Genomic DNA, 24,980 nt, shown 5'->3' with positions numbered 1-24,980 from the left:
TACTTTTTAAGTCAATCAGCTTCAGTTTAGTAGCGTGCCTAACGATTAAATATTCTGAGCCATGGTCTAAGGCAACACAATCACCACACAGATCAGAACTTGTTAGTCATGCCCAACAGCCCTGCAACTCAAATGCCCAGGAAATAGCACACTTGGAGCAAATCTGCCCATTTCAGTTGGAGCTGCTCACATCTGCAGAGTAACATCCCAGAAAAAATGAATCTTAGTGAGAACTGCTCAGCAGACAAGAGGCGGCATTTAGGTATGAATAGTCCATTCTACATGAGTCAAGTTTGCACTTACATTTTGCTCTTTATACACAAAGAGTTTATTCTTAAAGCATCAGAGCACTCTTGGCTTGAGCCATCTTTGCTTCAAAAGCTGTACACTGAAGAAGAACAACTCCAAAGCAAATGTCTTCAGAAAACGCTTTGTGAGGGTTTGGGGATATTTTTTTTTCCTTCCTACGGTTAGTGTCTAAGGGGAGATAATGACAGTGCAGGAAGGAAGGGACAGATGCATGAATGTGTACATACACAATCTACCTCCCAAAGCATGCATGCCTCTGGAGAGAAAACCAAACTCCAGAACGCTTGAGGACTCTGCGTGGGAAATGCTGCAGAATGCACAGTGGTGTACTTTTCACCTCTGCAACCATGAACACAAACCACGAAAACATGAACACTGTGTAACTGACTGCACCACTAAAATGAATATTCTAGTTTGAACGTTGCTAGTTTTCAGCCATCAAGTAAGGGATTTCCAGAGTTGTATGTTAGAAAAATGCGAACAGATGGATGTGAGCATTGGCATCTGCCTGGTACTGTAATAATGGCACTGCACTGCAGATGGGGAAGCCACATGCCCGAGAGCCTGCCGAGCTCTTGTTCCTTAGGACAAGAGAGAACTTCATTGCTTTATATTTTTTTTAAGTTTGGGGTTTTTTACGTAACATAATAGAGCCCAACAGACTCTGAGGAGAAGACACACAGAACTAACAAACTCTGCTTAGGCTAGGGCTGAGAGTGAGAATAGGAAAAGGAGTCAATGTACATCAGGCAAGCAGTGTTCTTCACATGAAGGAAGCTTTAGCTACTTACCTTTTTTCTGCATTGCTGTTCTAAGGTCTTGCTTGCTTTGCTGTTGTTGGCCACTAGCCACTTTCTCTCCATCATCTTCATCATGGCTAGACTGTCCAACAGTGAGAATCTGCACTTGACTTCCTATCTTCTGAACATCATCTTGAAAAGCAGCTGGGCCATCAATCCCTGCCAGACAGCAGCAAAAGCCTTAGTTGTCTTTGTGTCAAGAAGTTACTGAAAAGATGATTGCTCACTTGTAAAAAAAGCAGCTTTTCTAGGAATCAGAGATTGGATGTTCACATTCAACAATATTCCTAGACATAAAAAAGACTAAGCTAGTCTCCAAGGCAAACATTTTACTTCCCATATTCCCATATACTGCACTAGAGAATCTCCAGGACAGGATCAGGATTTCACTGTTGCACTCCCCAGCCCAAAGCACACCCACCCCCTGCACCAGAAACACAGAAAGCTAAGCAGAAAAGAGATATGCTAGAGAGAAATGACAAAGAGAACAGATGAAATTTTCATAAGGGCACACAGGTGATCCAGAAACAGATGAGCTTGAGTCCCAGGTTATGCCATATCCCCATATAAACACCACTGCTATAATGAAATACTTTAAAGCTTCAAAAACCTGGAAAATTCACAAGTAGATCAGGCAGTTTATCCAACAGCATGTTAACGAGCCTAAATACACCTTCTGAGTTAGGAAACTGCCATACAGTTAATACATCAGAGCAAAACTATAAGGAAGATATTGCATATTCCCCAGAACCTCCAGCCTCTTGAGATGCTTAAATCCAAGCCAGGCACGGTCCTGAGCAACCTGCTGTGAGCAGGGATGTGGGACTAGGCTGTGCCCAGAGGCACCTCCCAACCTCAGCCATGCTGTGATCCTGTGGCTCCTGACCACAGCCAGAAAGAAACTATTCACCTCCTTATGGCTGTAAATTACCTCCAAAGAGAGAAAAAGAAAATAAAGTTCACTTCTTACCACAAGAGAACTTCATTTTGTTTGTTCAGGACAGCAAGGTAAAACATCAGACTGCAAATGTACTTCAGCTCTTAGTTAAGACACAGAGCTGGAATACATTACTAAATCAGCTATACAAAAATGCACTTTTGCATCAACAAAAATGGCAACGTTTTCATGTATAGATATAATAAATAGCATGAGCTGTACCCTGCTGCTGTTGTGAAATTTTTGTTAATAAGCAAGCAACATTGTAGAGAGTTAGCAAGCACTACAAAGAGCTAATTCAGTAAAGGAATTTGGTGATTTTCACACCAAACAGAGCTGAATAAACCCTGTGAGAAGGAGCTTCAGGGATTGGGATATTTTTTGGACTGTGACCTGTAGCAGAAGTCTCCAAGAATACCATTTCATCCTGCTTCACCAGCAGCTGTCAACTTGCATTAAAAGGCAGCTGGATTATATATTTAGCATGCTTAACTGTACTCTGCAATATCTGCTGTCACTGCCACTGCAATACAAAGCATAAATGGAGAAGAGAGTGGTCCACACCCCCAGGAACTGTGCAACCACCCAACGAGATGCAGTCTGATGCTGCAGAGGTGTTAAACTCACAGAGTTCAAGAGCACAAGGAGTTATCGATTCATCTGCATTACACAGACCCTGGAAATTTCTGCACCAAGGCTGCAAACTCTGATTTACTTGCAGCAAAGCTAACAACAACAACAACAACGACTAATAGCAAATAAATAATCTGTCCTTCCAACCTTGAAGGACTAGATAAAGTGCATGGAAATGGCTCTGTGACCTTGCTAGGATGACAATTGCAGAAGCAGCTCTGCATGATACAGAACAAACAGTACCATTTCCTATGCTGCAGGTACAATATGGCAGTGAAGAGAACAGCCTTTTTCTTAAAATTTATCCTAGGAGAAGCACCTCTGCAAAGGTGCTCTAGAACATACAGGTAGCTGCTCATAAAAATACCTCTGGTATTTTTAACAGCTTTTACAATTTTAACCATTATCATTAAAGTGCCTGCTTAAAGTTAGGTTCTTACCTTAATACTCTGAATTTCTAAAGTGTTAAGCATCCATGAGTTTAACAAATGCCTCACGAATATGATATCTAGCCCCTTATTAAGCATTAGATGATACAAACCTAATTTTGGGAACACTTTTGGGAAGCAACAAAACACTTTAATTATTCCTCTTCAAAGCAGACATTGATCTGCAGCAAATGAAATGCCTTCGACAGCACTGGAGATTGCACTGAGGCTGCTTTTTTCAGATGCCTGCAGAACATCTGCACTCACATCCCATGCTGTCAGGAACATTGTGTGTTATTAGGAGGCAGGACAAAGGCTACACTGGCAGGTCACAGTTTTAGAGAAGAAAAATCAATTTCAGTATTCTGAAGAGTGCATCACTGGTAGAGTGTGTTATTAAGCGTTATGAATGGTTCCACTGGTGAGCACATTTAAGGGAATGAAATATGTAGCAAGACAGAGAGGATTAAAAAAAAAAAGAAGAAAAAAAAGAAAAAAAAAAAAGAAAAGAACCTCTGCTGCATTAGAGCACTGTAGGTGGTTCATGGCAAATGCAGCACTATTTAACACTTGTGTGTGTGCATAATCTTTGTAGCTATACATGCATGTGTAAAATGGGATTCAATGCAGCCATACATACACATTTTCCTGTATCACGAGGTATAAGTGCATCTTTTAAGCCATAGTTCAAAAGTCAGCTTTACCACCACCTACCAAATGTCTGAAAACAATTGAAAACACTTCCAAGCTTGTGTAATCATGATATTCAAGGTGGATCTCTCCCTTTCTTTGCCTCACTGACTCGTTTTCCTCCACTTCCTAGAAGGATGGTTCTCTGTGTAATAAAACAAGCCACTCATCTATTCTGTGCTTAAGGACAGGGTCAAAAGAAGCAAAACATTTGAGTGGGTTGTGCCAAAAAAGAAAGTTTTTATTGCTATGGTCAGCGTTTTTTACAGCGCTTCCCAAAATCAGGTAGGGAAGAGTCTGATAGAGATGGCCTTGAATACCTGCTAAGAAGAAAGGGGAATTTTTGAGAGGCAAATGCAAAGGGGGGCAGAGAGGAAAGAAGAAAATTGGAACAACCCTCAGAACACCAATCCCCTCAGTAAAGGCCTCTGGTGCACTTTGACACGGTCATGTCTCAGATGAAAACCAGAGGTACCAGAAATGAAAACAAAGCAATACTGGGGGAAAAAAAAGCATCAATAAATGAGCATTGCTGGCATTTACATCCTATAAACTATGATTCATCAATCTCTGTATTCTCTTAGCACCTAAAATCTTCTAGACAATATTTATAAATAGGTAGCACCAATCTCTTAAAAGCTGGTAATCTAAACCACTGAATGGCAAACGAGATTACGTATCAGGAAAGGAACATAACACAGAAAACAAGTAATTCTGTCCCTGCTTTACAGATGAGGAGCTGCAGGATAGAGAAGTTCTTATTCTCTCTTTATAGAGCATTTAAGGCACAAGTTTGATGCATGAAGCTGGGCATACTGCTCACAGACTAAGAATATGATTAGGCCCTTTGCAGATCAGGCCTGGAGACCTGACCAAGGTCGGGCAGGAGGCCACTGGAAGAGAACAGGCATTTTCTGAGCTCAGTTACTGGTCTGACAAAGGAGTCATATCCACGTGGATAACACCCAAGGCTGTGGGTGAAACTGCTATTCAAGACCACTGCAGAGCAGCTCTCCCTCCAGCTGAGGGATGACAGCACAACCCTTCAAAGAACGGCCCGCTCTGAGGTCAGGGACAGGGAATCTCGGGGAGATCTGACACCAGAACAAACAGTTTCCATCCTGTAGAGAACCTGGCTTAAAGCAAACCCTGCTGTCAATATGTTCTACCCATTTCCCAGTATATTCCTGTTCTCATGGGGGCTGTACATCCACTGATAGGGGTTCAAGCAACTGCAAAATCACACAGGGATTTTTTTAGAGGGAAAGGGAGCAAATAGAAATTTTTTTCGAAAGGACACCTAGAGGTGATTTAGTCCAAACCTCCATCAAAAGAAGGACTGTTGCTGGCACCAGATCAGGACACTAAAAGCAAGTACTTTGAGCACTAAGCTCTATATTTACTTTGATGAAATCTAGAAAACAGTAGCAGGAACTGTACATTCATAAATCTTTATCCTTAGGTCAAAATCACTTCCTCACAATCAAGTTCATGTGTTGCCAAAGCACAGCCTGAAAGGTTTGTCAGATCTAGAAATAACAGGACTTTTCTTGGTGGAAACTCACTTATTGTTCATCCTACCCTTTTTTTTTAGTGCCTAGGGAAGCTGAGATAAATCCGCTTTACGTGAACTTCCCTCCCCCCATCAGAAAGGAAATGCTACAGTGAGAAATGATGCTTCTTACCCAACAACTGCTGCTGCTTTCTGAGCCAGCCAGTGTTAATGTAGCTGCTTGTTACATACGAAAACAGGACAGGATGCATAAATCAAAACAGTCAGACAGGCGTGAAAGAGAGAGAAGAAACACGGAAGAAGCCAACCAAATCAAAACATGGAATAGCCACCCTGTCAGGAAAAGCTCTGTGTGTCAGAGCAGCTTGTCTGCTTCCTGACTCCCAGAAAGTCAGCAGGAAATACCCAACGTACCACTTACGTTTAAGGTACAGCATAAGAGAAAAAATTCTGTGAAAGTATTGTTTACTTTGATATTTTAAACACATCCAGGTTCCTGATTTCGCTGACAAAAAAGAAATCTTCATTTATGTTGTCCATGGCAGTTCAGAGTAGGGTTTTCCTAGAATGTACTTACATAGTCTAAGTGCAAGAGTTTTGGGAAGAAAAACCAAACCCAACCAACCACCAAGAACTTTTCCCAGAATGATTCCTGAATTTTCATATCAGATTTCACTTTGTATTAACTCCTGGCTTCATGTGCTTTTCTGGGGTTTTAAAGGTTCCATTTTATCTTCCTGATTTGCCCCATTCACTGCACACAGCCAAAAAAAGGCACTTTATCCTGTATATTTATTAACTTCTTTGTAAACCTATCTTAGGGGAAAAACCCCACCAAACAAAAAACCACACACACTATGTACCTGATAAATTTTCATGAATCTCCTTTTTAAAAGAATCACCAAGGTATTTTATAGCTAAAGATGCTCTGGGTTCGTAATACTATGTAGGTTGCATACTTTTCATAGGTTCCTGCTGCAAATATTTTCACTAATTTGCATGATTTTTCTCTTGAACCACCTAGTGATGCTGTACACTGGGTTCACTGCTATCCTTAATCACCCCAATCTGCCAAAAATCAAACCAGAATTTGATCCACTATCTGCATAGGAAAAGCATTTTACATATGCATTTGTTACACTTTGAGGGTTTTTTTCTTTTTTTTCCAATACTGAATATTATGTCAGGCAATAAACTGTGAGACCAAAGCTTTCAGAAATACCAGTTTAATGAGCTAAGCTACTACAAAATGTCATCAATTTACTGCTGTTCCAGGCTCTGTCCCACAAAAATTATGGTTCTTTTTAAAAATAGGCACAGCACACACTGCATAGTGCCATTAAGAAATACCAGTAATAATCACAGATTCAGAAAAAATTGCTGAATACCATGTTACCCATCACAGAATTACAAAGTGCACTGACATGAGCAGTTAGCTACATTCCTTCTCCTATGCCAGTGTAACCTCATTAAACCTGATATTTCTCTCGCGTTTGTCTTTAGCACATTGTTCTGATCACAGCTTCATCACTCTTCAAGCCACTTAAAAAGGCATTACACATCTAAAACCAGAGTGCAGTCATTACACTGCAGCTTCAACAGCTACTCATGTATAATTCAACAATTTTTTTCTCTGAATTAGCTTCTTATTCATAGGATCTGGTCTAAATGTTCGTTTCGCTTAAAAGACAAAGAGCTTGGCTCTGCTTAGAAAGGTAAGGTTTACTATAGCTAAATACTAACAGAAACCTTTAAAATGCTATTTTAGCATGTTAAGTGCACTCACCCCTCAGCATTCATCCTGCTCATTCACAGGACATACAAAGGTTACACTCAGAGTGGAGACAAACCTGAAGCAATTGCAAAGCTAAAAGCAGAACCTAAAATTTCCCAAGATTTGCTCTAATTAACAATGATCTCCCCCCAACAAAATCTCTTGTGCCAAAATACGGCATAAAACCCTTTCCCCTTCAGCAATTTTCATAGTTAGATCTGAAGTTATTAGCAAATCCATTCAATATCATTATAAAATATCTTTTCTTAAAATTCACATTTATTTTAAAAAGTAACTGAAAATTAATACAAGTTCCACTACAGGGTTCTGTTACCACTTGCATTTTCTTCGTTCCTAAGTACAAAATTAGCTGTGTCTGTAGTGGATTTTTCAGTAAAATCCCTCTGGAATTTTAAAGATGTATTTGGTTTTACTTTTACATCCAATCAAAAAATATTTTGCGGCTTTGATAAGGATGGAAGACTGGAAATCCAGTCAAGATCCTCCCAAGTTTACAACACTGTCAAAGGTAAACCAGATATTATTCCAAGGGTGAAATTATACATGAATGCACAGTTAAACACCAGTTTACATAAACAGTAGGTGAGCTCGATGAGGTGCTATGTGTATGCTCTGAACATACTTTAACTGACTTTTATTTGCTACTAATCATCAACATGAACTTCTGGAGAAGAGATACTCAGCATTTTCTTTAGTATAATTGATGAATAACCCCTCCACTCTCTGAAAACTTGGAACTGATGGGCAAATGCTGAAGGCCAGGGAAGAGCTCCCATAGCGCAGCAGGATGAGCAATAGGAATTGCAGCAGAGGCTGAGGTTTCTGGAGCTGACAATATTAGTTCCCAACACATGGGACAGTGTCAGCACACCAAAGGTCTCAGTCTACACAAAGTGACTTTACTTTTACTGACATAACTTGCTTTTATTAACATAGGCCAATGTTTGGCTGCCTGGGGGATTTTTCAGAAGATGAGTAAAATTAGAACGGGCATATGAGAAAAATTCTAGGTGCTACCTGCTGTGGGATAATAAAAAACTGTGCAGCTCAATATCTTCAATTCTGAACACAGTACAGACACAGGCATGTCAAAAGAGGCATTATATGAGATAAAACAGAGCCTCAGGGCTATGCTGCAACCATGATTTAAGTATTAGCTCACATAATGCTCCCTTACAGGTTTTCTTTTAAACCAGCAAAAGAATTTTTACTCTTCAGCAAGATGTACTTCAAAATAAAACTGACATTTGTATTTCTATGCTGGAATGTCATTACTTTTTACATTAAATGGGGAAACATTTGCTTTCTGTTCATTTATTTTGCCAACTATTTTTACATTCAGTTAATTTTACCTTTGACACACACCATCTTTTCTCAAATATATGAATAGCATTTAGCTCAGGGCCAGGCTCTAAAGCCTGTATAACCTAGAGCTTCCCTTGCAGCCAGAAAAATAACAGAGAGAGAGATGCTGTAGCTTCAGATCTCAAGAATTAAGCTGCAATACGCAAAGGATTTTGCTAAGGTAGGCTCAAGTCCTGCAAAATCCCTATAGATAAGCCCCAATACTTTGACCTCAATAATTAACCTTATTAGTCATTGCTATCTTTAAAGAGACTTGTCAAGGATATACACTACTTTCTCAGTGAAGCAACAGTGGAGAAACTGTTGGACATGCACAAGATAGGAATACAGTACAGTCCAGGCAGGACAGTGTTACAGGACAGTGGCCTAACTCAAGAACTGTAAATTATTGGAAAGTTATTTCATTTCATTAGTCATTCAGCACCAAATTAAAAGTAACTGTATGTGGTACAGCAGCATCTCTTTTTCTGTGAGTGTACATATATATATATATAATTTAAAAACCAGTAAAGTTTCTTGTTACTTCTTCCACCTAGTGTATGTAGCTCAAATTGTAAATTTATTAGTGGCCTAGAAATGTCATTTCTACCTACCTTTTTGTCATTACCAATAGTTCATTTTTTTTGTCTACCTAATCCTACACAAAGCCATTGCAGAAAATTTTTCATACAAACACCTCCCATTTGCCAGGTGGGATAGAGTAACACTGAAGTAACAACTTCAAAAGTTCCTTTGAGAATGTTATCTCAGTTTTGTTGAATTGATTTTCAAAATGTCTCTTAACCTCTAATTTTTATTGTTTAAAACCTCAGTCAGAGTCTGGACAGAAGCAGCTGCAACCTAAGGCTGCTTCTCCAAACTAGATTACTTTCAGATAATCGAAAAAAGCACACTCTTCTAAGATGGTTCTCTTAACACTGCAGGCAAACACCATCATCTTCCCTTCAGAACTTTCTTTCTCCTCTTCAGCTTGAACAATCAATCTCCTTTGGAAAAGACTCCATTGACAAATTGCAGCCATTCTTGACTCCGAGGCTGTACACACCCAGACAAGACCAAGTCACATACATTTTCCAACCTCAGAAAAATTTCAGGAAATTACTTTTAGACAGTTTTCAGATTTTCAAATAAATTATGTAAAAAACAAGAGAGAGAGAATTGACAGCAAAATAATGAATTTAATATCTGACATGCAGCTGCATGCAGCTAACCTTTGTGTTTCCCTTTTTTCTCCTTTCTGGTGCTGCTACTCTGACAGCTCGCAGCTGCTGCCTTGGTTTTTTTAGTTGGTTTCGGAGCTTGGGCATCCACTACCACCTTTACATCTTCCTGTTCAGCCTCCTGCACTGCTTCAGAGATTCAGGGTACCCCACCAAAAAAGAAAATAAACAGAGAGAGAAAAGAGAAACAGAGAGAGAGAGACGAGAGAATGAAATGAGAACTTTGTGAAGGCATAAAAGAGAAAGCAAACATAGCAGAGTTTGGTATTTCAGACAATTCATGCAGTGAGGAGAGTCAAGTAAACCAGAATTTGCAAAGCCACAGCAAAAATCTGAAAGTGTTAGGTTAGCTGAGATGTATTTCCTTACTTTCTTCCTCCTCACAATAATATATCAACTCCTATCTTTCAATCCAAAAGTGACATCAGAGTATTACTGTGTTACTGAGCTACTGTAGGAAGTATTTTTCCTCATAGTAAAGCTCAGCCAGAATGATCATCAACAGTGGCAGCATGAAGGCAGAAAAATTTTATTTTGACTTTGCAGCATCCATGCTTAAAGCTACATCCTAACTCTCTAAACAAGGAATCATCTGAAGGTTACTTTCAAAACACATCTTGCACAATTGTGTAACACAGCATAATGAGTAGATTTGCCATGCAATTTAGGTAAAACTATACCCAAGCTGAATTTAAAAACCCTTCCTACTTTGTAGCACACACAAATTAATTAATGCCTTGGAAGGACTCTCTACAAAATATGCATGGCATAATCTGTGAGTGTCAGCATAATTCACACTCCTTGTTTTCAAAGTAAAAAGAGGCTTTATCATTTTCCTAAAAGCATGACACGCTTTGAGGTCAATATTTGAGTCTGTGAAAGCAACACACACCATAACTCTTTCCTCTGGCTAGACCAAATCTTGAAGTTAGACAAATATCACAATTGCCTTAGTGAAATGCATAAATAAACTGTCAAATTTCATACCCTGAACTGTAGGTGGGCACTAAAGAGATTTTGGAGTTGGCTGCTGGTCACTGGTAAGTGCTAAGCCCCACTGGCTTCATGTGGTGATGATGGTTTCTCTCCCTGGCACATGAGCCTTCCACCCTTTTTTTTTTCCCAAAACGAAAGTACTTTCTTTAAAAGGATAAAAAGTCCACTAAGGATCATTACTGGAAAGAACTGGTTGCCATAAAATTACTTAAAAAATATCCAGAAAAACTTCTTAAACGCCCAAAGGACTAAATGATTCTCAACGACGTGTGGACTGACACTATTCTCTATTATGAAGGGGAAAATTCTCCCTAAGCTTTTGGTCTGTGAAGCAACTTTCCTCTTCAGCAAATCCTTCAAGCGCATGAATAGAAATAGAAACGCCAAGGAGATTCTCAGAGGAGAAAGATGAAACAGATTTAGTCATGTCTGTGTAGACTGCAGCTCCCAAACCTGCTGCTACCCTCCCCAGCACAGCAATCTGTTAGGAGTAGCATTGCATTCACAACACAGTGGGCACCTGAGGCACTCAATAAGCTCATGCTCCTTTTCTCATTGTGCACAGGGAGAGCTCCAGTTCTATAGAGAATATACATTCAATTATTAGAGCAGCGTCTAGAAGTCCAAAGAAACAGTTTGGCACTGGCCAATTTTTCATGCCTGTCTTTGTCAAACACTAACCACAGGACTGCTGAGTGGAAAGGAGCACTGGAAATGAGTAGGACAAAATCAAAGGAAGGAGCGCCCAGGACGCCAGGGAAAATGGCACATAAAAGACAGTACTGGGACCTACTTCCATGGGCATGGCAGCCTCAGACCAAGCAGGGAAGCAGAGTCCCCTCCCCACAGCCTTTCAATAGGTGTGATTCGCCAAGGCAGCGCTTATGCTATATTTGTACCTCAGTCTCTCTTTAAAAACTAGGCTGCGTTCTTTTAATGTGTGTTTCGAAGAGGATAATCCACATTATAATTAAATTCCATAGTTTACAAATGACCTATATTAAACGGCCAGACAGCTCTCTAAATCATTTTAAATTCTTCTTTCAGAAAAAGCACCACCTACTTGGTCCAAAGCAATGATTAATCAGCAAAGGATGAAACTTTCTGACATTATTAATTGCAAAGTTAAAGACTTATCTTCTCTATCTTGCCAGCCACACTTTGATCTTACAAGTAAAGCCCTGAATTTTTTTGAGTTACTTTTGCCTCAAAACTTGAAGCAAGAGGTATCTGATTAAAAGTTCAGTGAGGGAGCCCCACAGGACAGAGAAGGGAATGTTTCCATTGCTTTACTCTATGAGGCAGAGAACGGGATTTCAGCCCAGTAGCCATTTTGAGCATATACCTTCGCTGCTGTCTGTGGTCAATGGGCCTTTCAGACACAAGTGACAGAGGCTGCAAAATAAGATTTAAATCATAAACATAATGATACTGTGCCTGGGTCCATGAAAGGAATTGGCACAGAATGTCCTAGTTCTAAAGGATGCACTTCTGAGCATTACCATTACATTTTAAGTACTACCTCTATAATAAATCCAAATTTAGTCCCAGCATGCCATCTCCACCACAAAACCACTTCATTCTTAGCTTTTAGCTATTTGGTAAATAGCAGACCTTGGCTAAGGCTCATCCACTCACTCATGGTTTCCCTGGTGTTGTCTCTGCAGACACCAAAGAAAGTTTGCTTTCTGTACCAGTTCAGGTCAGGGTAGTTGGTTATATCCTTGCATTTAGGCCCAGGCAAAGCCCTGCTCTGCCCTGCCCATAAGCACTAACCTCTCCAAACACCTGCCCACTGCAGTGTGCTGGGAAGGGGAGGTTTACACAGCACAGCAGCTCCTGTCAGCAGACCAGCCAGGATTTGGATCCTTGCAGCCTGCAAACCTACAGGGACAGGTCTGTGAGCCTCCCCTGCTCAGTGGGTCCAGCAGGCTTGGATGTGGAACAAAGTAAAAGAATCCTGTTTTCTGTTTCCAGTGCTTTCTCCTGCCCTGGAGAGTTGGAAGAAGGACTATTTCTAAGCCCTCTGTACTCACTCTGCAGCTGGTCATTAGCATGTGCAGCTTTGAACTTCTCGAACCAGCACTCCTTCCAGGCTGCCTTTGTGGAGATGAAGCAAGTGAGAGAGGCAGTGTTTATCCCCAGCCACGTTGTCAGGGGATCAAATGTCTTCCCCTCTGCCCTTTACTGCATCTTTGGATCATTATCTAACAGACTGACAAGGATTTCCCTTCTCAGCAGGATGGAAACCTTGAGGTTAACTCTAGCCTGCATTCTCCAGAGGCTCTAGACAGTCCCATAAAACAATTCACAGTTCCCTGCAAGAAAGCCTGAATAAGAAAAATGAGATAAACTGGCTCCCTAAATAAAAGTCACTGGTACAACAATATGATTATGTCCTTTGCTGGACATCAAAAAAGTTAAAAACAATGATAGGCAGCACCGGAGGATAAATAAATTAAGAACCTTAAATGTAGCTATATGGGGATGAAGTTTCAAGGACTGTCACTCAAAAATGCATTACTTTCACTAAAGGTAGATATTTAGGCAGCTTTAAAAATCCCTATTGACATCATCTTAAACTGTAAGAGACTATATTTGAAGATCTATCCCAATACTTCACATGCCCCACCCCAGATTATTAAAATCTTCACTTAAAAAAACCCAGAGATTTTCCTTTTCAATAAGAACTATTTGTTTGTACTAGAATTTGCATTCAGAAAAGAAAAAAATGGAGGAGCAAGTGCTGTAGTGAGTCAGCATTCCAAACAGAAAAATCCACTGGACTCTCAGACCTGGTATTTCATTCTAGTTCGAACTTACAAATTGTAAAAAATAGTTTTGAGATAAATGCCAAGCTTACAAATAAAACAGTGACATGACCTTAATTTCAGTATTATTCATCCATGTTCATTAAATCAAGAACTGACTACTAACCTCAACAGAGTATTAAAAAAACTGGGTTTTGGGAGACCAAAAGGAGCACAGATTGCAATATTAATTCAGGATCTGAGATGAAAAGAGAAGAGGAACAAACGAGAAACAGTCTTTTAACATAACACAGGTGAGCACAGAAGGGCTTTGGCAAGGCAGAGAAGGGCAGTGCCCCAGCTTTGCCTTGCCCCACCAATGGCCTGACTCAGAAAAGGAGAAACAAGAAGCCTCTCCCATGAACCAGTTCCGTGATGGACAACACTCCAGGTTACAGGGATAAAGCTATGATGCACAATCAAATAAAAGGATGCAGTTTGTAACTATGTGAGTAAACTATGATGCAGACAACTCAAGTTCTTTTTCAATTCTGTAAATTACCCACGTATATTTATATGAGTGAATGAAAATGAAAAATATGTCTTTCCATCTGGCCTTCACGATGAGAAGTTCACACAGGAAATTAGTTTCAAAGTAGCATGAATGAAAATGCAGATATTTTTCTTGCCATTTGTATGACCATATTTCTTGATGTGAGTGCTTGTACATTCTTATGATCTTAGAGGAAGAAAAAAAAAGTCTGTGAATCATAACTATCATAACTTACCAATCTCTATCACATAAAAATGCCATGTGCCAAAAGATGGGTGCTTTTGATCAGTACATTATGTGAAGAATGAAGTAAATGAAAAATCACACACACAAAAAAAATTCTAAAATTGTGCAGTCTGTCTGGAAAACACTTTAAGTACAAAGAGGCTGAACAACAACAACCTGACAACAAGGTGTGTGAGGCAAGTATAAGGCAAATAAGGTATAAGGCAAATATTCATTCTATTTACCAACATCCTCTCAACACTAAAAGTGTTGAGAGGATGTTATGTAAAGAAAAATAAACTACAGTTCAGTCAGGGTGTATCTTAACAACTCAATGTGAATTGGTTGTCCTTTTCTTACTCTTGCCTGAGATGCTCTTGTGTTTCACTGCAAGAATGGCTTGTGGCTTTTGTTTGTAAAGTTCTAGCCTTAGTCAACCATGCTGCTTATTTGGGCTGTTGCTCATTATTAGTTTTTTTAATCAACGTGGATTCTGAACTGGTCTATCATTTAAAAGACTGGAGTTTATCAGAAATATTCTGAAGATGGGCAAAGCCACAATATTTTACAACGCAATGAAATATTTTTATTAGTTTTACATAGACCACACAAATAGCTAAATACAAGGACCTGAATTAGGGCAAGGACTTTGATGTGTTAGTTACTGTTTAATCACATGCAAAGACTTGATTCCTGCTTCAAAATGCTTATAATCAAAGGCATTACTCCTCCAGCTAGTAACTTACAGCCAGATTCCAGATTCCCAAACCCTTATATTGCCTATAAATTCCCTAAGGCTCCTTGCAGTTTATGCCTCTTAACACTGACATGTTGACCAGGCTGATGCTGCAAACCTGAAAATACTCAGAAGTGAAATGGACTGGGTTTTTTAGGGCTCAAAAAAAAGGAACAACTGTACTGGTGCTGCTTAAGGCCATTATTAAAAGCTCATTGGTTTAAGAGTTCCTCAGAGAGAACAAGGGCAGGAATTAAATAAAAGATTCTTCTTAACCCCCACGTATCTGCTGCCTAATCATCAGGAGGGGGAAAGCAAAGGCAGCATGTGAAGTGGAGAGTTGATAGCAATGAATTAGACTTTGGGAAAGCAGACAACGAATAAGGAAAGCTAAAATGATCTATGAAAAACCTATGCCAGGAAGATTAAAGACAGTAAGAAATTACATAATTACTTTGTAATATTGGGGCCTTGAGGGCACAACAAGGCTTTAATCGCCCTGACGAGCCTCCCTGGGGGCTTCCATCCACACCCTGCCCAGGGGCTTTCTTTCAGCTGAGCCCAGGGCTGTGCTGTAGGTGCTGCTTCCCAGCACTGCAGCATCTCCTTTCCATCCTGACTGGCACCCTGGAGGGGCCTGCCCCCTGTTCATCCCTTGCCATGCCTGAGACTGCAGGGAATCCTGTTGGGAGCAGCCAGCTCTGCCCGCCGTGCTCACAGCCCTTGGGATGGGGCTCTGCCTCCCAGGGCATTTCCTATGCTGGGAGCACCCTCACCTCCAGGCTCCTCAGATTGCCTAGGACAGAAAACAGCTAAATGTGAAGTAGCAACTGAAAGTAAATACACTTTAAGTGGGGCATTAAAGGAAAGAGAAGGAAGTTTCTCAAGCCATTTCCTCTCAACTTTCCTCTCATATCGTTCAGTAAGTATTAAGAACCACAAAAAGACCTGTGAAACATTTGCTACCCACTGCTCTCTGCTCCTTGCTGCTCGATTAGTTTGTTTATTTTGGAAACGCACTAGTGCAGTAAGGACTGCTGACAAATCAAAAAGATGCTTTAAAGATTAAGGTGAAGAGACTGTGGCTGAAATAAAGATTTCAGAATGCTTATTGGAAGTTAAGTATTTTGCCCACATGATGTTTGGAGTGCTGCCTGATCTGTCAGTATTAATAGCCCTTTGCAATGAACATTCCTTGCTATCTTCAAAAAATAATACCTTCTCATTTCAAGGTCAGTGGAATACAGGAATGGCAAGACTCTTTTGATGAACAGGCAAATATATGATTTTTTAAATGAATAGTTAACTGATGTCATCTTTTAAAGCTGACAGCTTCGGACACTCATCCGAAAACTCTCATCATTCATGGTTAATAGCAGAATGACACGTCAAATTTAACAATCCAGAGTTATGAATTGTCATCAGAAGTCTGTTTAACACACCACACAACCATTACATCTAGATGTGCTGCCAAGTGTCAAAGGAGAAAAGGAAAAAAGTCATTTTGACTTTTTACACGTGGTTAATCTAAATCGCTAAATTGGAAGTTGCAGTGAAAATTTCTCTGAGACTATCTAATTGAAAACATTTTTAATTTCAAGTCTTATAGAAAAAGCCACAGCTGCAACAAAGTATGGCAATATTAATGAAAGCATATCTGGCACTCATTCAAATCTCTGCCTTCCTCAGTGCTGTGAAAAGAAAAATCACTCCCCAATGGAAATTTACCACTTTCACAGAAGTAAAATCTCTGTAAAAATGGGCTTTCAGCATTTGCATTAAATGTAATTAAATAATGTAATTAAATTGTTGCAGTAATTAGTGTATCTCTGCGTGCTATTTGGCTCCAGGAATGTTCAGTATTTGCAATCCAGATTGAAAAGAACTGTATTTGTAGCAGAATTTTGCAATGTCAAATCAGGCTAAAATGTTTGTTCACGTTTTCAACAAACTTCACAAAATAAGTTAGGTAGAAATACATGAAAACAAGCAAGCAGGTGTAATTGTGACACATTACAGAATGGCAAGTAAAAGTTCAAAGAAACTTTAAACAAACAGGTAGCAACATGTCCTTTCAAAGGACACTGAATTGAAAATAAACCAGAACACACGAAGAGAAGACAATGGAAGTGATCCCTCCTACAAAGAGGAATTAAATTTATTCCAGTGAATGAATGCCTTAGTTGTCTTTTATATAGAAATTAAATTTAATAGCATTACAAAACATTGTTATTGGTTCTTATTTGGCTATTTATAATGATGAAATAGCAATTGAGCTGTGTTTGGTACTGCAAGAGGGAGAGGCTTTATTGTAATAGTACCAACTAGAGCCATGGAACATCATAAAAGTCAGTGGAAGGATACCTATTCCTTGAAATGGCAGGCAGATAAATTTAGGGCCTAACTCTACCTACCTGATCTACAGATGCTGATGACGGTGTTACCACTGCAGCAGCTCCAGCTCAAAACTAACCCCTTATGGACCAGAGTGCCAAGGAGTTTTTGTCTCAAGCTGGTCTTTTTAGCTTAATTCATCTCAGTTCCGGCAGATAACTTTGGTTTTTATTAGCTATTTAAGCCTTATGTCAACAACAAAAGGGTTTAAAAAATATATACTATATGCCAGTCATTTACAAGCTACAGCATCTGAAGACTTTTATCTGTAGGTGAAATATGGACACAAATGAGAAGAAATGTTCAGTGTGGAGACTTGTGCATGGTGGATTCTGCAGAGACACTTCCTTGCTGGAAGGGCACCCACCTCCTTAAAAGTCTCATGGCACCCAGAGGAATTGCTAGCAACACTTGGCAGAGAACATAAATACCATTTTGTCCTACAAATGTGTCACTTCTCTGACGTGAAGTCATCTAAGAAAAAAATTATGGCATTTCTGGCAATATACAATTAGCTTAACTAGAGAAATATGCTGCTCTACTGTGTCTACACACAAGTAGCTCACCAGGCTGTTGTTCTATTCCAGAACAAAAATGACCGACTTTCTACTCCGAGCTCTGGTAATTATTCTGGAATTAAATGAGTTTTTATTGCAGAGTAGAGTTGCCCATGAGGGAACCATTGCAGCAGGGATAATGGCATCAGAATAAGCAATGGCAGTGTATGAAGGAGAATTTCCCAGCACAGATAACGGCATCAGAATAAGCAATGGAAGTGTATGAAGGAGAATTTCCCAGCACAGCTAATGGCATCAGAATAAGCAATGGAAGTGTATGAAGGAGAATTTCCCAGCACAGAAAGCCCAGCATCTGAGAATTGCTGAGATGTTATCTCTGACCTACTTTGCTCAAAGTGCCGTAGAGATATCTACACACAGGCATCCAATTATTTGTTGAAATCAACAAGTACTTTTGTGCTACACAGAATTAGTACAAGTTAAAAAAGAGAGCAGAGCAGGATTATAGGTGGAAAGAAGTGTTCTTTCTGTAGCATTTGCTAGCACAGGAATTGATTTCACAAACATGCTCATCCAAGCAGTGTAGTTCATTCAGTAGAGCGTCAACTCCCATCAAAGAGTCATTCTTAACTTGGGATCAGCATGCCCATAACAGCAACAAATGAACGGAAAAGAGCAGAATAGTTCTTTAGAAACAGCCCAGCTGTCTCCTGCATCCGACACTGCCACATACAAATGTTTTCATTGAAGGGGAAAAAAATGCTAGCCCTGAAGCTCAATGCCACAGTTAAAAATGGTCATCAAACCCCAAAACCTACCATGCAAACTGGGGAACTGAAGACATTAGGCACACTCTCAGAGAAGGCCACACCAAAAAAGGACACTTCTGGAGTTCTTATAATATTTTCATAAGCAACGTGCCTAACAAAGGATTTTACAAGGCAATAAAACACTCTGCTAGGTAATTAAATTCTTCTAAGCTAGCTCTTGCAAGCCGCATGGTTTATTACAAGGAGAGCTATCCCAAGGGATTAACAAATGTCATGTTGAATACGAGAAACACTATATTTTTTTTTGCTTCTCTGAAACCTTGTGAAACATTAAAAGGGTTTGAGAGACAAATTTAGAACAAAGTGATTTAGGGAGAATAAATCCTACCTAGAGTGTTCCAGTGAATGGTGTGGTACAGTATGACAGGAAGGGTCACTTTTACCTTAAGAGCAGTTAGTCTCACTTATAGTGAGAAAGTCCACTCTGGTGCAAAATTCAGCTCAGTTAGCGTGCATATATGAAATTTGTTACCATTTATGGGATGATAATGTCTTTTTCTCTGATCTGTGAAAATTAAAACCTTGACCAACGGAAAATATGGGGGGCTTAGTAAACAGCAGCATCTCTGTACTATAAGACACTACTTCTTAGAACAGCTCTGTACCTTGGATAAACTCTTGAGTGAAAGAGAAAAAAGACAAAGTTTTTATTTTGTCTGATTAAAAAATAAACAAACCGATTGTTTTTGCTAAATCAAATTTTTTGGTCAGTCTGGAAAGAAATTCAGTTTAATCTTAAAAAATTACATCCCAGACCCTGAGAAACAGACAGTAAAGAGAGAGAAATATTACTAATTTTTTTAATATTTACTAGAAAAAATATAATTAAAATAATACTAGAGTAGAAAAAATAATTCTCCATCTGAAACCACTTATGGTATCCTATTTGCTTGCAGAAACAAGATTAAAAAGGCCCATTATTACCAAAACCTCAACATTTAAACAATGCAATTTCCAGATTCTTACAGTAAATTCTGTTGCTGTAATCAACCAAAGATTTCCACCAACTGCTAACCAGGAGGAAAGACTCTGAAACCTGCATTTCTCAGAGCAGGATTTGTTAGTCCTCTAAATACCTACCTTGTTCTTGTGGAAAGATATGATCACCAAGTGACAATAAAACAACAGGGCAGACAAAGAGTACAGCACATGCAGTAAAATTAATAGAAATTTGAACTGAATACTGGGTTAAGTTTTTGTTTGTATAAGAGTAGGATACTGGTTGGTCATTTTTTTTTTTTAAGAGGTAGATTCACAAAGGCATCTTAAGATTTAATGTCTAAACCCAAAGCCAAAGTACCCTGCCACCTAACAGCATTCTCAACCAGAAAACTGCCAACTGCATTCCCAGTGTCAGTGGATTTCAGCTCCTGTCCTGCAAATCCATCAATAATCAGGGAAGGAAGCCTTTTGCTATTGAAGCTTATTAATCCCTTATGAATTAAATTCAGCTTAATGATCTGCAAAAGAAGAAAATTGAAAAATTGCTGCTCTCTATATATCTTGGAGGTGTTATCAACCTGGAATGATATCTACAAGAGTCAAATTTTGGACAAGGATTACCCAAGCTGCCCCTTAGGAAATCCTGAGGAAAAGTATGCACATCTTTAGGGGGCCAAAAAGCATGGGCCATATGAGGACAGAACTAAAGAATGCCTGCTTTCCTTAGGATTTATTTCTGACAATATTATTAAGGTCTTTGAAAAGAAATGGAATTATAATTTTTTTTCTCCTGTGGGTGTGACACCTGAAGTGTCTCTGTCCCTACTGGATCCTGTAATCTTTAATAAGAAAGTGGAGACATCGTACAAATTTGAAATGTTCTTCTCCACCTGTTTTAATGGACTTTGCAGAAGCACAGTATCTTTGAAATTATTATATTCAGTCCTAGCTGAATTTAGCTAATAGGTTTGAAATTTGTCATTACCACTGTCAGGCTTAAGCAAAATTACATGCAGAGGAATATATAGAGTGGAACCCATCAGCTTTAGTTAGTAGGAGCCAAGGTTGAAGGCACTTAAATAGTCATGGCAGAAGGGACAAGCTGTCTCTTTCCCAGTTCAGCACTGAAATGACAGCTAGTTACCTTGCTCCCTCCTGTTAGGCTACAATCGCAAGTTCTGATGGTGTTATCCCCAAACACAAATAAAGGATATCAATTATTTACTAAAATATGCAAAACGAGAGCCTTTGTTCTCATGAGCATAAAATGAACGGGGAGAGCACCACACTAGGACTCTCAGCAAATACACCTGCAAGAGGTGACACTCTGTACCATGATATATGGTGCTGCTGTTGCTGTTGAGATAGGATTCAACCAGCGGGGCCTGCTCCTCCGAATGTTTCGTCCGGCGCGTCCGTGCCCGACTGTCCACGTTGGACTGAACCATCAGTGGCTCCTGGCGCTTCTTTTTCTGCTTCTGTTCTAGCAGTGCTCTCTGGAGAAAACACAGAGAAAAGCATCTGTTACTGACCTCCAAACAGCGGCAACCTAAGATGGAAAACAATGGTCAACTTTACACCTTCCCCAGCAGTTGGCAAGCTGGATATTGGGATGTCGGGTTATATGAAATCTTTCCAAAAAACCACAACCAACCCACTGCTGAAACACCTTCTGCTGAAAACAGCAAATAATTAAAATACATTGTTCTGAGCAGCCTACCAGCTGTCAGAGCTTGCTTGGAAATAACCTTTGGGAAAACAACAGTGTGAGAAAACTGGCTGTGAAGCAATGGGAGGGTAAGCAAGGGCATGAGGCAGAGATGCCAATTTCAGTTTCTGTAAATTAAAAGCAGGTAATTGCAAACTAGAATCGAGTGATAATACTGGACATGAGCCTAATTTAACAGCTATAATAGGTGAACTTTAATTAAACACTTAAATTTCTTAGCTAGACCTGCTGAAAACCAAAACCTTCGGCATCCATAGGGACCTTATTTGAGCCCTCTTCTTCAACCTCGGAGAACTGAACTGTTAATTTTACTTATCCTTTACCTTACCATTTCCTTGCTTCTGTACAGCGATATTTTAGCTTCTAGAAAGGAGATGCAATAAAACTGAAGAATAAAAATGGAGGTGAATTCTTTCAGCTCCATAAGTTGTGTTAACACCTCAACATGACTCCAACATAATCAGAATTAAGTACAGGATTATGGCATAAATAGAAAGTACTTGAATTTGAAAATGAGATGCTGGTAAACATGCAAGCTGATGAAATAGTGGGAATAGAAAAGGATAAAATTAAACTCACAAGGTTTAACTATAAAAATGACATTTTTTGAGAAGGGGACCACAGAAATCAAAGTAAAAGCAGAAACCTCAACTTCCATTAAAACTTGATGACACAATTCCCTCAGATTTCATGCAAGAGGTTCTGACTCCCTTGTACAAGTCACGTAGGAATACAGTCAGAAAATAGGCAACACAGCACACAGTGCCACTAGGTTACAGCAACAAGGGCTAAATCCACTGAACAAAAACTTTGTGGTTAACCTCTGTTGGCTGGTGTGACTGTTCCATCAGTGGGGTAACAAATACATTGTACATCAGCTTAAAACGAGTCCAAGGCAGTGGGAATCCCTCAAACCACAGTCAGAAGACAAATTTTAATGGAAGCCAGACTTCTGAGTTAAGTTCAGCCTCCACAGATCTCTACTTTGCATCCCCCAAACAAAGGATGCAATTTTCTATCAATTATCAGTGTTTTCATTACTCCAGGACTCAGACTTTAGGGAGCAAGAAGGTCTTCCTCCATGATCTTACCTGTCTGTCAAGCTTCTGCTGACGCAGGCTGCTCCCCTCATCATCCAGAACACTGCAAAGACAAAGAGTACATAATTTATCGCTCAAAACAACACCTAACAGCACCCAGTGGAGGAAACTCTCACAGGAGTTACCCATACAAAACTCCCACTATGTTCCATGGAAATTTGCCTGCCCTAAACTGAAAAACTTGGCCCCAGGGGATTTAAATGCAGTCCATGAAAAATCGAAAAACTCTGGCTCACATAAACTTCAACAAAAAATATATATTCAGGCAGTTCACAAAGAAATGCAAAATCCACTGTCTACAGCTTGGTTTCCTTTCCATTCTCTTCTAAGGCAAAACATCAATGTATACAGCACTGAAATTGAAAATTTGCATATAAAGCCTGGAAAAAGGGAGGAGTGTAAGTGAACTGCTTAGCAACTCAGCAGTATTTAAAATTATGTTAGGAAAATTACCCGCCTAATCTTTCGCACACTGAAAACCATAATTTATTCCTGAATATCTGAAAAGTCACACTTATTGCCACACACTTCAGCGCTTCGAGGCTGGCAAGATAAACAGCACTGCTCAGTGCCATATTTCTCTCTACTAATTGTAGCTAGTTGGCAGATTAGCTCCTGTGCATTCAATCATTTTCATTAATTAGATATTAAAGACTGGTATTGAAATCAGAAAGCTATTTTTGCGAAGTATTTTATCAAACTACTGACTAGGCTTTGTTTTTCTGCAGAATAAAGGTCTCTATTGTAAAAACACTATGGTTAAACATTGAACACAGATAATTGAATCTTTTAAAGAGTAATATGTCATCTACAAGGAAAATAGTGCTATAGAACAAAAACAATAGCCTCTTAGGAGGAAAAATCATTTTCTCTTACAATACACTTTTACAAAATGTCAGCCCCTTCTCTTACAATTACTCTTAACAATCAAAAAGAAAAAAAAAAAGATCCAGGACAAACAGACCTGGATTCTGACCTACATACAAATCAACAGTAGTGCAGTGGAAATTTCATAAAAAAAAGTGAATGCCATGTATTAAAACACAGCCTTTAGGAGACAGTAACATTATAGTACAGTTAGACAGAACAGCTAATAAAGGCATGCAGAATGCCACCTTTCCAATGCCAGCATTATGAAAGACCTATAATTAAGCATTACTGGTAGCATCAGCCTTTTACAATTTTTCTTCGGTTGTATGCTACAAAAGGCTGATGTTCCACGAATTGAAACTGTGCTGTTCAACCACCTCAGGTATGAAATTACCATCTCTTGTAGAAGTCATGTATTACAGAGAGTCCACAAAAAAGATTAAAGAAAAAAAAAAAAAACTCCCACTCATCAAAATGTCCTACTTTGCACCAAGAATTCTTCATCTTAAAAATTACAGAAGTTATAAAAGGAAGACACACGTTCCTCCCTGGTATACAATATCAGGTTTGCAGAAGAGTGTTTCACTACAACTGCACCAGTCTAAGCTGCACTGCTAGAAAGTAAAACTACCCTGATGGAGATTTTCAGCCAAACAATCGAGTAAAAGATGCCTAAGTGTAAAGTTTCAGGCTCAATGGCCTGAACAAATCCTCCTTATTTCAGACAACGCTGGAAAAAAAGCCCAAACCGTGTAACAATGCTAATACAGACCCCAAGATCTGCAGAGGCAGCAATGCATATACCATCCTAGCATCCATCTCCCGGCATGACACACTGCACAGAACAAGGGGGCAGGAAAATGTCCTGTGTCCTGCGTGGGAAGCCACAACAAGGCAAATTCAGGTTCAGGCACAGCTCCTTCATGTCTCTTAAATGCCCAACCTTAGCATGGTAAACATGGCAGTTTAAATAACACCAAGCAGCAAACCCCAGGCAGAGAATGGTGTGATTTGCATTGATTCAGCATTCCATGAATGCAAAGCAACTATCAGATAATCAGAGGACTGCCAAAAAAAAATAAAACTCCATCCAAAAAACTATGGATGTTGCAATGCTAAAACACCTCTCCACATTGCCCTTCTTACTGCAAGACTTTTTTTTAAAGCTTCTGAATATATGCAATCAAAGCTGAGACCGAGAGCAGCATGCTTTGAAAACCAAATGACAACCTCATCTGGAGCTTCCAGCTCCTTCATTATCCCACTTCATATTTTATACAGTTCTGGGGTAGTTTTCCACAATGTTTTCTAGGTATGCATTAATGACAAGCCTTGTATTTAACATTCCACAAATACAACTGAACTCCAGCTTTCTTCACTGACACCAAGATTCAGCAGAATAAGGTTACTTCAACAATCCTCTCTCTCTCTCCAGGTTGCTGGACTGGAATGAGAATGCCTTGCTCCCACCAGTCAGCCACATCACTCTTCTGAATCCTTCACAGGGTAATGTTAAAAGGCCCTCATGACCACTAACTCTGTCTATTTTAACAGTTACTCCGTTTCAGTATCCCTGAAAAGCTGCAGTTCTGTCCTTTCTTGATGTCTAATAACACTTATGCAACTCCAAATACAACAAGGGTTCAA

At 39.5% G+C, this 24,980-nt stretch overlaps 1 protein-coding gene across 7 annotated transcripts in view; it reads right to left on the bottom strand.

Moving 5' to 3' along the window:
• TUB (TUB bipartite transcription factor) overlaps nucleotides 1-24,980 on the bottom strand; it is a 146,364-nt gene that overhangs the window by 25,348 nt on the left and 96,036 nt on the right. For 3 of the 7 annotated variants that reach the window (XM_032113079.1, XM_032113076.1, XM_032113078.1), the window contains exons 2-5: nucleotides 22,455-22,506; nucleotides 20,968-21,130; nucleotides 9,682-9,819; nucleotides 1,101-1,268 (exon numbers count right to left, since the gene is read on the bottom strand). In XM_032113079.1, the coding sequence (XP_031968970.1) occupies nucleotides 1,101-1,268; nucleotides 9,682-9,819; nucleotides 20,968-21,130; nucleotides 22,455-22,506 (521 nt within the window). The remainder of the gene's footprint in view (nucleotides 1-1,100; nucleotides 1,269-9,681; nucleotides 9,820-20,967; nucleotides 21,131-22,454; nucleotides 22,507-24,980) is intronic. The other 4 variants (XM_032113081.1, XM_032113077.1, XM_032113083.1 and 1 more) reach the window with 2 other exon arrangements.

This window comes from Corvus moneduloides, chromosome 6 (assembly GCF_009650955.1).
Source record: "Corvus moneduloides isolate bCorMon1 chromosome 6, bCorMon1.pri, whole genome shotgun sequence".
NCBI lineage: Eukaryota > Metazoa > Chordata > Aves > Passeriformes > Corvidae > Corvus > Corvus moneduloides.
This window is presented reverse-complemented; position numbering and strand designations above follow the sequence as displayed.